At 42.9% G+C, this 12,731-nt stretch overlaps 1 protein-coding gene across 1 annotated transcript in view; it reads left to right on the top strand.

Annotated features, from left to right (window-relative positions):
- llgl2 (LLGL scribble cell polarity complex component 2) overlaps positions 1-12,731 on the top strand; it is a 48,347-nt gene that overhangs the window by 17,255 nt on the left and 18,361 nt on the right. Inside the window, 11 exon segments of the mRNA XM_078280003.1 lie at positions 2,191-2,288; positions 4,441-4,522; positions 4,670-4,785; positions 5,599-5,757; positions 7,687-7,849; positions 7,976-8,082; positions 8,084-8,100; positions 8,202-8,256; positions 8,442-8,596; positions 11,213-11,424; positions 12,329-12,396. Of these exon segments, the coding sequence (XP_078136129.1) occupies positions 2,191-2,288; positions 4,441-4,522; positions 4,670-4,785; positions 5,599-5,757; positions 7,687-7,849; positions 7,976-8,082; positions 8,084-8,100; positions 8,202-8,256; positions 8,442-8,596; positions 11,213-11,424; positions 12,329-12,396 (1,232 nt within the window).

Raw genomic sequence — 12,731 nt, 5'->3', positions numbered from 1 at the left:
AATCGTGAGTTGAGTGTAGAGCTGGGAGATATGGAACAAATCTAATACCACGGTATTGTTGACCAAATAACTTGATATTGATATTGCGGCGATATTGTAGGGTTGACAATTGGTGCTTACAAAAAAATATTTACACAATGAGATTTTTGATAAATATTCATCATTAATGTGTATATAATAACTAAGTGGGTAAAGGCAAATAATAGGAAAGCTAGAGCAGTCTGGTAAGTTAAAAAAAATCACTTTACTGGAATCCCGCCGTTAAAACCAAGGACAGATAACACTTAGGTCATATTACGATATCCAAAATTTAAGACGATATCTAGCCTCATATCATGATATCGATATAATATCGATATATTGCCCAGCACCAGTTGAGTGTATTGTTACACCCCTAATTAAACTACAAAAGTGCTTCCTGATGTTAGCATACTTTTTCCTGAGCTGTTTGTGTTTGGTGTCTACACAGGATTTACCAATTGTTACCTGGTGTTTACAATAGCTTGTTAAGCTACTGCTTTGTCATTTTGTGTTTACACCTACACACCGGCTCAAGATGTTGTGGTTACATGAGCAAATTTCCTCCTCCTCTGAGCAATATTCATTTGAATGATAATACACAGGAAAGTATCTAAATTAGAAAACGCATGCTAAATATAAACTATTCAATATATCCTGTTTATATTATATATTTTATGTACATGTGATGAATTAATGATAATTCAGATGCTATATATGGCCACCCGTAGCTGTGTGGAATGGTCGTATATAATGACGGCTGCTGTTGGAGGGCTGAATGTGAACCTGATGAAACTTTGCTTCTTCTTTGCTGTTGCCAGGTAACGACTGGTGGATCATACAGAGTAATTAATATACCAACAGGTGAACCAGAGTGTGTCTGCATTAGGGATCGACCGATACTGGTTTAATAAGGCCGATACCTATTATTATTGTTATTTTTGGAACCGATATGCATTTACAGTGAAAATGAAAATCTTTAAAGTGCTCATATTATGCTTTTTGGCAACCCTTTCCTTTATTGGGTTATATATCTTTTTTGTGCATGTTATAGGTTAACAAAGTGAAAAAGCCCAAAGTCCCCCCCAAAGGGACTTACCATCTCCAACAGAAAACACTGTTCACCAACTGCTCCAAACAGCTCTATTGTAGTCCAGCCTTTACTTCAGAGACAAACGTGGTCACTTTGGAACACACGTTATAATGTGCGACTCCCAACAAAGATAGAACAGCAGTGCGATGTCTCACTCTGTAGCTAAAACAGAGAGCTCAACACACAGGGTGAAAAGAGGAGCTGCAGCAATGTGCAGTACAACAAAAAATATGGTGTTTTCTGAAAATTAAACCACATAAACCTATTCTGGTACAACCTCTAAATACAATTATGAACCTGAAAATGAGCATAATATGAGCACAAGTCAAAACTAAGATTTTGGAATGTTACCAACTCCAACACAAAACTTTGTTTAAATGCTTTAAGCAATTATTTAATAAATTAGAAACTTAATGGCCAGTAAAAGAGAGTCAGATAGTGTTTAAGTCCGACTCAGTGGTGAGTGAAACCGACGCAGAGGGACAGACACAGAGCTGTAGCCGAGCCAAAGTAGCACACTTTAACACGTTATTAGTCAAATAAAATGCCGATAGAGAGTCTGAAAACTGCCAAAAAACATAGATAATCGGTCTCTCCCTAGTCTGCATCCGGTTATGGCCAACTGCGTAAATCAGGCCTTACACAGGGCTGTATAGGACTCAGACTAACTTTGGTTGCACTGGTACGCCCAACTTTTTTATTTATTTACGGACGCAGAGTTTTATACATCTGGTCTGTGGAGAATACTAAATGTGCGGAAAGAGTGTAAGATGTTCTTTTTTTTTCTTTTTTTTTTAATCCTTATTGATTATTCAACAATTAACTGAACAAGAAGTATATCAAAACACAGCTGCATCACATGAATAATACTATTCCTTTCACAGCCACGGCAGAGGAAGGGACAGAGTGTGGGTTTAAGACAGCAGGATTCATATTTTCTATGTTATCTGCAATCCATCAGGCCACAAGCTGTTATCTGCAGTGTGTTTTCCTGCAGTCTCCTATCCTGTCTTGACATTGTCTCTGCTGTCAAAGCTTGGTCTCACCCTACCCCTGTCTGTCCCCTCTCTCCTCTTCAGACAGTGGAGCATGGATTCCCCCACCAGCCCAGCGCTCTGGGCTACAGTCCCTCCCTGCAGCTGCTGGCCATCGGCACCCGCTCCGGGGCCATCAAACTGTATCCTTCACTCTACCTGTGTGTAAAGAGTTGTCAGGGAGGGATCCAAGCGGCATGTTTGAACCTGAGGCAGTGCTAATGAGTGGCTATGACGCTGCTAAATCCTCTTTGCGGTTCACATGGGTACCTGGCTCAGGTGTTTTTTTTTAATTTTTCCCACGCTGTTGCTCAACGCCGCCTGGCATTCTCAGACAGTGGAGTTTGTGTCGCCATAGCCTTTCGCACAATTCTGCTCATTGACAGCGCAGCGGAGCCAGTCGGTACACTCTCCCCATTGTCACAGAGACACACACTGGTTTTGATAACCGCAGTACCTTCTCTCGTTGGGATAATCCATTCGTACAATGCAGCAGATTGTTCCTGGATAAAACTGCAAGAGGGCACAGAACGAATCAACGAGTCAAAGTGCAGGATGTTTTAATGAGTCAAAGAAACACCGCTTCTCTTCTTTTTATGTAGCGCACAAAAGCATTTGATAATGTGATTCCTCCATAGGGATGGTGGTGTTTGTCTTCACTGAGGTCAGGCTCCGGTGCGCTGCAGTGCAATGCTCTGCTCACTTGACACTTGAGCATTATGGGATATTAAAGTCCAGGGTATTAAAGTCCATTGTTCATGCTGATTGACAGCCGGCTCACAGTCCGCCTGGGTCCTGACAAAGTTACATTGGCAGCTATTTAAAGGTTTTATTCAGGTATTCTGGTATGAAGATGGATCCCTTTTTAACTGAGGTAAATCACCATGGTAACCTATGTAAACTTGAGCATGTTTATTACAGAGGATCCGATCAAAACATGAAGGTGTAAACCCCCATGCACACCGACCAATCGGCTAACTGGGAAAAATGTAGTCATCATTCCTACAGCATGGTCAAGAGTACTCCGTTTACAATAAAGTGACAAGGAATAAAGAGCAATAGTCATTTTTATAGCTCAGTCCAGTCTCTCTCTAACAACTCAGGTGGGAGCAGTGAGTGGAGGTTAGTCTTGCATTGCCAGACCTTCCTTTAAGTTGTTTTAGTTGTTCAACAGAAAACTCAGATTGGACAGATAGTCTAGCTAGCTGTCTGGATTTACCCTGCAGAGATCTGAGGAGCAGTTAACCATAGTCCTCACAAATCCACCGGAGGTTAGAACGCCAACACAAAGAACGCGGAAGGTAAGGGACATCGGGCCTAAAAACAATCCCTCAAGTGTAACGTCGTCGATATAGACTAGGTGGAGGTACAGTAGATGGTCCTACAGCTCAGTATCTCTTTAAGCTCCGGCCTTTTTAACGTGAACCGGCTCATGGCTGGATAGGAAAACCCGGAGTTAACTAAGCCAGCTGATTACCAGTTATCCAAGATCATCAAGGTTATGCAGTGACGTTGGCTAACCCAGAGCTTTGTGGCCCCAGATCAATCAATCGATCAATTTGTCCCATGAAATCGTGCAAGGTACAATTCCAGCGAAATGTAATCCCATCAGCTCTTTCAGCCTGTGCGTGATTCATCATAAAGCAGAATGTGGCCGTCAGATCGGCACACAGGAAAAGAATCACCCGGATGAATTGGCACAGACGCTCCAGCATCCTGCCATGTCTCGGTGAACTACAGCTACAGCTCCCGACATCTGGCTGGAAACCCAGCTCACCGTCCGACGCCTGCACGCCGGCCAGCAGGACGCCTAGCAGAGAAGTCGCAGTCTGTGTTCAATTCCTCGCTTGCCTCGGTGCCCCCTATGATGCAGAGATGGAGATGGACGCCGAGATGGTCTTGCTTGTCCATGTAGTCGGGATCGTAGCCATAGGGTCATAGCCATCTTCACCTTTTCCTCTGCGTCTACTCAGACGTTTACATTAAAAAAACTTCACAGGCCAGCGTGCTAGCGAGTCGGCAAGACATTAGGAGAGCAGGCAGAAGTTGATTTCCCATTCCTGATGAGGGACTCATAGCCACGTACCGTCACTCTCTAACATCAACTTTATAAAGCCCAACTAATATTTGAAAAATAGACAATTCAGCATACATTTTGCAGCGCTGACTGAGAGGCAACTGGAGAGGTCCGCACCTTGTAAAACAATGTCTTGTCTTGTGAAAAAAGTGTCTTTGATCACTTTAGGACTGATAGGACTCTGTCACAAATCCAGTCTGCCCTTAACCAGTGGTCAGGTATGGAGCTCCAGGCGTGGAGTTCATGGGTCTACATGATGAGAATGCTGCCGTCACACAGGTGCACTTCCTCCCCCGCCAGGTACAGTCAAAGAACATATATGGTAGCATTTCTGCTTTTTAAAGTAGCCTGCCTTGTTTATCATAGAGGAGACAGGAACTGTATTCGCTGCTAGCCACAAAGTGAATGCCTTTTGAACAGTATTGATTGATTGTGTCTCATGTTTAGGTTGAATTGGTGACCCTGCTGGATGACAACAGTCTTCACATGTGGACTTTAAAAGCTCACAAGGGACTCTCTGAACTTCTGGAGATAGGACGCTTCACACTCACTGGGCCACCTGGGTAAAACACGCAGACACACTCGGACAGGTTTCCCCCTTTCTTGACCCTTTTCCAGTGCAGGTTGTTTTCAAGGAGCTTTTTTAAGGAACCTCTGAATTGTACCTACATTTAAACCAAATGAACTGGTTCCAGTTTGGTTTCAGGGATGCAGTTTCTGCCCCCCCAAAAGTTCCTGATCCTGAGGTAGTACTTTCTAATTGCTCAGGAGTTATAAAGGCCGAGCTGACTGATCAAACACAAGCTTCCAGACTGGAAAATGATTTAGTTTCTGTGGCTCTTTAGTTCTTGAAAAGGCATATCCATCAAGGCACTGCATACTAGCCCAGTTTGATGAATTCTGTATAAACGTGCTGTGTACTAGAGCTGCAATGATTGGTCGATAAATCAATTAGCTAATCAGAAGAAAATGAATCTACTATTTTGATAATGATCAATTCGTTTCAGTCATTATTCAAGAGTCGCTGTCCACCCTATTCCCTGATTCATATTCTCAAATGTGAGGATTGCAGGGTTTCCCCCAGAAAAGTTATAAGGCCCGGCTGGGCCCAGTCACAGCCTGATGGCAGCATTCATGTAGTTCATTTAATAGTTGTTGTATTAATACATCACCTAGGGCTTTTAGAAATTATAACTGGTACTCTTCACTATTTTCTGACATTTTATTGACCAAGCAATTATCGATAAAATAACGGGCACATTCCGAGATAATGCAAATAATCGTTAGCTGTAGCCTTGCTTTATACAAACTACAGCTGTCCATCATTCCCCCAAGTGATCTCCCCTCTGTTGTCGTCGTCTTCTCCTCCTCCTCAGTGCCCCTCCAAGTGTGACCAGAGTGACGGCAGTGTTGGCTCACTCCTCCGGGGAGCTGCTGCTGTTGGGGACAGAAGGAGGACACGTCTTCGTCGTTGAAGTCCCAGGGTTCAGAGAGCTGGAGGAGAGAAACATTAGTCTGGACCAAGTGGCCAGCAGGTCGGCAACCACAACACACCGCACGTCGTTTAGAGCCCTGATTTTACGTTGTCATAATAATGAGGCCGATGACAATGGTCTACAAATCAACAGCATTTATAGCATCCGTTATCAATGTGTCCAGGGTCTCACTCAAATCTTTGTCTTGCCAACAATATAGCAGATTACATTACAAGATGAATTGGGGTGGATGTTGTCTTTCACATGTTAATGTACTATGTTGTACTATGTACAAACTAGAAAACAAACACTGCTGGGGCACGGAAAGTGATTTTATTTTGAATTATTTAGGAATATGTTCCACGTTAGCATGATATCAACCAAAATGTTGACTATATTCAGATTTGACTCGGGGCCTTTCAACAAGAAAATGGACCTTTTTTATGGTGCTTACCATTTTAGTTTTTGTTCTGCTATAGTGGCACCCCACCCAAAACCATTCTGGCCGTCTCAGATTTCACCTGGCTTCGCTCAAATTGCTCACCACTTGCTCCGGGAAAAAAAGAAGCTGTGTTGCATTTCTCAGATTCCCCCCCCCCCAACCCTGCATTGTCCCGGACACATGCAGCCACCTATAGTGGCATGTGTCACGTAGCTGGCCGTTGCGAGCGTCGTCCAGCAGTCAGAGAGCCTCGAAAGAAGAGCAGCTCAACGGTTATCCTAAAGTTAGGAGAGTTTATTAAAGATTTTTGGAAGTTAGGATGCTTTTCCTATATTAAGTTAAGGTAGGAGCATTGACTTAGGATCTGTTCATCTGTAATGTTTGGTTTCCTAAATTTAGGCTATAACCCTAATTACCATGGTTACCAAACAGTTGAGATAGGATCTGCAAGTGAAGAGGTTTCTGTAATACAGCCCCAGGCTCTTGGCAGTTTTAACTTGACCTTTTTGGGGCCTTTTTTACACCTGTAGTTTGTTTGCTTTGGTCCGAATCAGTTGATGAGTTTGTAAACTTGGAGCGATTTCCCCTTGGTTTGGTTTCACACCTGGAAAAAATCCTACTAAAGTACTAAAATGCATCATTACAAACCATGCAAGATTGTTCACTCTCTTATTGGTCAGATGTGTCTGGGGCGGGAGCAAGAAAGTAAATACAGGAAGAAGGTCCTGTGTAGACTAGTTCATATTTCTTACATCTCCATGGTCAAACCAGCTCATTTCATTTAAATAATCAGACATTGGCGAGCGACCTTACTGCATCTGCTCAAAAAAAGCGTGTGTGGGGCATTGTAGGCCTTTATTTGATAGGACAGTTTTGATGTGTCATCAACAAATCCGCTCTGTGTACGCTGCCTCTCAGTCCCTACAGATCAATAATGTGGTCAATGCTTCATCTAGAGCTGTAACAATATCAAATTTGTCTGTACAATTAATTGTCTAACAATGCCGATTAACAATATAATTGTCTTTCAGTCAAATTTGAAAATATTTTTTATTACTTAAAAGTTAATAGTTTTGAATGAATCCCAGGATACATGTTAGTAAGATGTTATATGTTAGTGACCCAGATAATATAATAGCACAACTACACAGCCTATGAAGTAAACCACGCCTCTTTATTATCACAAAAAAAAAAATCTCCGTTTTTGTTGCTATGAACGTGGATAGGGTCAAGTGCCAACAACTAACAATTAAATATAAATATAATCTGACCAATAATCACTTATGAAGGGAGGGTTGTATTTGTTTGGCAGTTGAGTTCAAATATCAACAATCTTTGGAAGAATCACGTCCTGCACCTTTAAGACCTTAGCTAAAGTTAGCAATTAATTGCGGTTCAACAAAGAAACTGCAATTATGTAAAAAAAAAAAAAAAAAAATGATGTAATAATTGTTACAGGCCTAGTTCCGTCTCCATTCTTCCTGATGCGTGTCTCTTTCGTTCTTTCCTCTCTCCCATGTTTCTCCTCTTTCCACTGTCTCCTCCAGTGTACCAGACGACTACATCGGCCGCAGGAATCTGGAACACGTAGAGGCCTTACAGGAGAACCCGGTCAACCCGAACCAGGTTGTTATTGGCTACGGACGAGGTCTCATGGTCATCTGGGATCTGGAGAGACGGTGTGCTGTCCAGCACATCCCTGCCACGCAGGTAACTGTTCTATAGCTCGGTGTGGGGCCCGTGACCTGAATACCAGCACGTCCTGGATAAACTGTGGTTAAAACCAGCGCGCTTAATCTTGGCATTTGCCTCTGTGTATTTTCCATGTAACCATAGCAACTGGAGAGTGTGTGGTGGACCGAGGACGGAGGCTACATTCTCAGTTCACACAGCGATGGGAGTTACTGTCAGTGGATGGTGAGTGGCGAGGACGAGGACGAGGAAATCCGACATTCCTTATGGTGAGCATAAAGAAGTGTCCGCTGCATAATTCTCTTCGCTGCATGAAATGTGCATTTGTTTTTTTTGGAGGCTGATGATCACTTGTCTTTTATTGCTGCAGGACACTTCCCCTGCAAGGCCATTTCTAAAATAGTTCAGCTACCTACAGAAGAAGGGTGAGTTGGCTTTATTCACCAGTGAGACCACATTTGTGCCATCTGTTGTCCTCCCTCAGTGGAAGTGGTTCTAACGTCCTCACCGTTCTAATGTTTAACTTTATTTCCCAGGTGTGTCGCATGGCCTGTTACACATTAATCTCTGTGCAAACTGAATGTGTGTGTGTGTGTGTGTGTGTCTCTAGGCCTCCATTCCTCCTGTTCAGCGGTGGTATGCCCAGGGCCAGCTACGGGGACAGACACTGTATCACAGTGATCCACAGTAAAACACACGTGGCTCTGGACTTCACCTCCAGGATCATCGACTTTTTCACCATCAGAGATGGCCCGCAGCACACAGGCAGGCAACACACACATCCACAAAAGTAACTGCCGAATGGCAAACGCACTCATGCACAGCTATGGAAAGGAAGCTGTTTGTCAGAGCTTTTAGGGGGAATTTCTTGGATTTAGATTATGTAGATTTTTAGTCCATGAGCAAGTTATTTCCAAAGACATCAGATCCATTTTTATTTTATTTTTTGAAACTGTGGTTTTCTATGTATTCCCCCTTTTCCCTCAATTTGGAAGGAACCTTCTGCAGTAATCTGATTTCTGCTAAATAAAAATGCAAATTTGAAATGCCTCTGTACTTGACCGGGTATCAAATCTCGATACTTTAGTTGGTATCGACGGAAAAATATCCAGAGCACTGAGTCTAGTCCATATGGGTACGTTGTTTTGGAACAGAGAACACTGGGGGTAGTGTGTTTCACAGCGTGGGGATGCCACGGCGTAAAGTTGAGACCGACTTGAGACTTTGGAGAAACGCAACCCCGCGTCACGCTGACTATTGGTGCTTTCACAAAATATTTACACAATATTAGCTATGATAAATATTCACCAATAATGCGGATATAATAACTAAGTGGGTAAAGGCAAATAGTTAGTTTAACAGGTAACAGCTAGTTAGTCTGGTAAGTTCAGATAATGACTTTACTGTGATGCTGGCTGTAACACCATGAAAAGACAACACTAGTTTCATACTGTATTACTGTATCCAAAATAGCCATATATATCATGTCGATAGAAAATGGATATATTGCCCAGCCCTAAGCAAGACTAACCTATCCCAGGTCAGTGTGTACAGTATTTATATCTAACCCGGGGTTCTTTGTTTTTTAGGCCAGGGACCCCTTAGCTGAAAGAGAGACCGAGTAGGGACCCCCTACTGTGCATTATTATTATTATTATTATTATTATTATTATTATTGTTATTATTATTAATAATAATTAGGGCTGTCAAATTTAAAAAAAAGGTATTCTAATTAATTACATACTCTGATTAATTAATCGAAATTAATCGCATACATAATTAACGGTGCCTGAACCAAAGAAAAAGAAAAGGGGGAAAAAAAAGGGTACTAAACAACAGTTGGTGACATTAAAGAACGGCTTGTTTATTGCTAAGGCCATATGGTCAAAATTAAATGATTTAATAATAATGTATAACCATAACTTATTTCAATTGCTGTTGAACGACAAAAACATCAACCAGATGGTAAAAGGACATTTACAATAACTTCAAATGCACCACGAGGCTGTAGTTTACCAGTTTCATTCAACGCACCGTCTGTGTTGTTTCTCCGACGGCAGCTGCAGATTGTTACATCCCGGTGTTGAATCCTCTACAGTAAAACACAGTCACACTTTACACCGTTTAGCGTTAGCTGTCAGCATTTTAACCCTGTTTAATCCAGCTACTAGCTAGCGGTAGGCTAACGTTAGCTGCTGTTGAGTATAGTGTTAACTAGCTAGCGGTAGGCTAACGTTAGCTGCTGTTGAGTATAGTGTTAACTAGCTAGCGGTAGGCTAACGTTAGCTGCTGTTGAGTATAGTGTTAACTAGCGTCACATGCAGCGGGGTTTGTGTTTCCTGTAACGTCTGTTTCAGAGCAGCAGAGAGAAGCGCAGACATATCAGTGGCACCAGATTTTCGTCTGTATTCAAACGTCAATATGGAATGGATTAATCTGCGTTAATTTTTTTTAACGCGTTATTTTTTCTCAGATAAATTAATCGAAATTAACGCGTTATTTTGACAGCCCTAATAATAATAATAATAATAATACATTTTATGTATTTATACACTCTCAGATATTTTACAGTAAAACCATGGTAGGTCCAATAAAAGCAGCAGGTGAAGCTATAAAACACAAAACATAAAAACAAGCATATAAAACGATAAAACCTGCAGTAGATTAGATATATTGTATACAATTGAGATGCATGTTAAACTGGGGCGAATGGATGAAAATAAATGGTTATTATTTATACATCGTGTTTTAACGTTGCGTTTTAACAGACATGTGTAACGCACCGTGAATCCTTTAGCTTAACTGTATGGCTACCATGGTGGCTACCTTACCTATAGGAAGCTTATCTTCAGTGTGTAAATAATGAATTTATTTTCACAAATAGGCTGATTTATCTTTGCTATTACTAACTCTGAGGATCCCCTAACCCCGGTTCTCCACCGGGCGCGTCTGTGCTGCGTTCCGGCTGTGTTCCGTCCTCCGCCACGCGCCATACCACACCGACTTGCAGATTATACATACATTACAGAACAATCCCGTGTTTATTAAACTAGTATCTACCTTCCACTCCAGGCACTCCTCCAGTTAGACTCCTGGCCCTGTCTTGCACCTGGCACAGCGCAAAGCCCGACACAAGTGGCTTTGCTAGGTTAAGACCGACCGCAGTTGTCAATTTCCCGTTCCAGCTGTCCGAAAGCCCCGCAGCTCCCGTGAAAATAATCCTGCCGCGTATCTTCAGTGGAGCGGAGAGCCGCTTCACGCACGGCTGGTGGAATATCAAGCGTTGACTTGGATGGCAGCGATTGCTCGTGGTGGTAAATAGGGCTAAGGGTCATGGATCTCCTGCTAAAGATCTCTGATCTAAACTCTGTCCCTCTGCAGGAGACCCCAGTGCGCTGGTGGTACTAGTGGAGGAGGAGCTGGTAGTGATTGACCTGCAGACGGAGGGCTGGCCCGTCATCCAGACACCGTACCTGGTTCCCCTCCACAGCTCGGCCATCACCTGCTCCCACCACGTCTCCGCCATCCCCCTCAAACTGTGGGAGAGGGTCATCGCCGCTGGAGAACTGCAGAACACACACTACTCCAAAAAGGTAGGCATGGGGCTGGTTTTTTCCAGAAATTTTAAAGGGCTCCCGTTGTACAAATAACAATCCACTTGACTGTAGGTCTTTCATTTAGGTCTTTTGAGTTCCATTGAGTTAATTTTCACTCACTTTCTGCCATCCCTTTGTGTTGATTGTCATGATTTTTCACTGTTTTTTGTCACATCATAAGGAATTTCAAAATAAATATTGGTAGAAATTGTTAAAAATGACTATTTTCCATACGGATGACAGTATTTTAAGCCGTAATTGTGTGAAACCTAATTACTTCACTCCAATGATGCTACGCTTTCTTCAGACATTTTAAGTCCCATCTCATAAACATTGCCCTTATTAGAAAAAATGTTCCCTTTTAAAATGTCAGTCTGTTTCAGACTTTGACAGACTCCGAGTTCAGTACTGTTTGACCAGAACCATGGGTACAGTATACCATGGATGTAAATAAATGGACATTTTGATTTCCCAATTAGGTTTAGGGCTCCATTAACCTCTACCAGTATGTTTAAGCATATTTGTGCAAGTCACAGTCAGAATAATACAAATCCGAATATAACGGTACCTCTGCTGAGAGACATCTGCGCGGGGGGCGCCTGGGCAGCTCACCTGGTAGAGCGTGCGCCCCATGTACAGAGGCTCGATCCTTGCCACAGCGGTCATGGGTTCGATTCCAACCTGCGACCCTTTGCTGCATGTCGTTCCCCCTCTCTCTCCACTTTCAAGTCTAAGCTAGGCCTAAAAAAAACCTGTATGTGACTCCTCAGACTGTAAAGCTGTTCATCATATATGGTATGCTGTATCCTGAATGTGGACAGATTCCTTCATTTCTGGTTGAACAGATGGCATTAAGGAGGTATTATTGTTAAACTTTTCATTTCCCCTCTCTTCCATGCAGCCATGGCCAATAACAGGAGGCCAGAACCTGGCCCCAAACCCTCCCCAGAGAGACCTTCTGCTCACAGGGTCAGTTCTGAACTCAGACAAATAAAGCCCAGTTCAGACCAAAGATTCACGACGAGACGAAACCGTACGAACGTCGCAGAGAAGGTTCAGCGGTCTGAACCGGCCCGTCTCAGCTCGACTCAAACCAGCTGATGGTGACGCTGCGACTCAGCTGGTCGAGTCTCAGAGGCTGGTTTTAGAACGTAAGGGACCTGGGTCACCTGTTTCAACAGCCAATAGAGAAGTCAACTGGTAAAGTCGGCTACAATAAAATGATCCATAATCCACTTCATTTCTGTTAAAAACTGTTAACGGAGGCTCAACGTGCGCCCGCAAGCACGTACAGTGAAGCGAGC

Source organism: Sander vitreus, chromosome 21 (assembly GCF_031162955.1).
Source record: "Sander vitreus isolate 19-12246 chromosome 21, sanVit1, whole genome shotgun sequence".
NCBI classification, from domain to species: Eukaryota; Metazoa; Chordata; class Actinopteri; order Perciformes; family Percidae; genus Sander; species Sander vitreus.
This window is presented reverse-complemented; position numbering and strand designations above follow the sequence as displayed.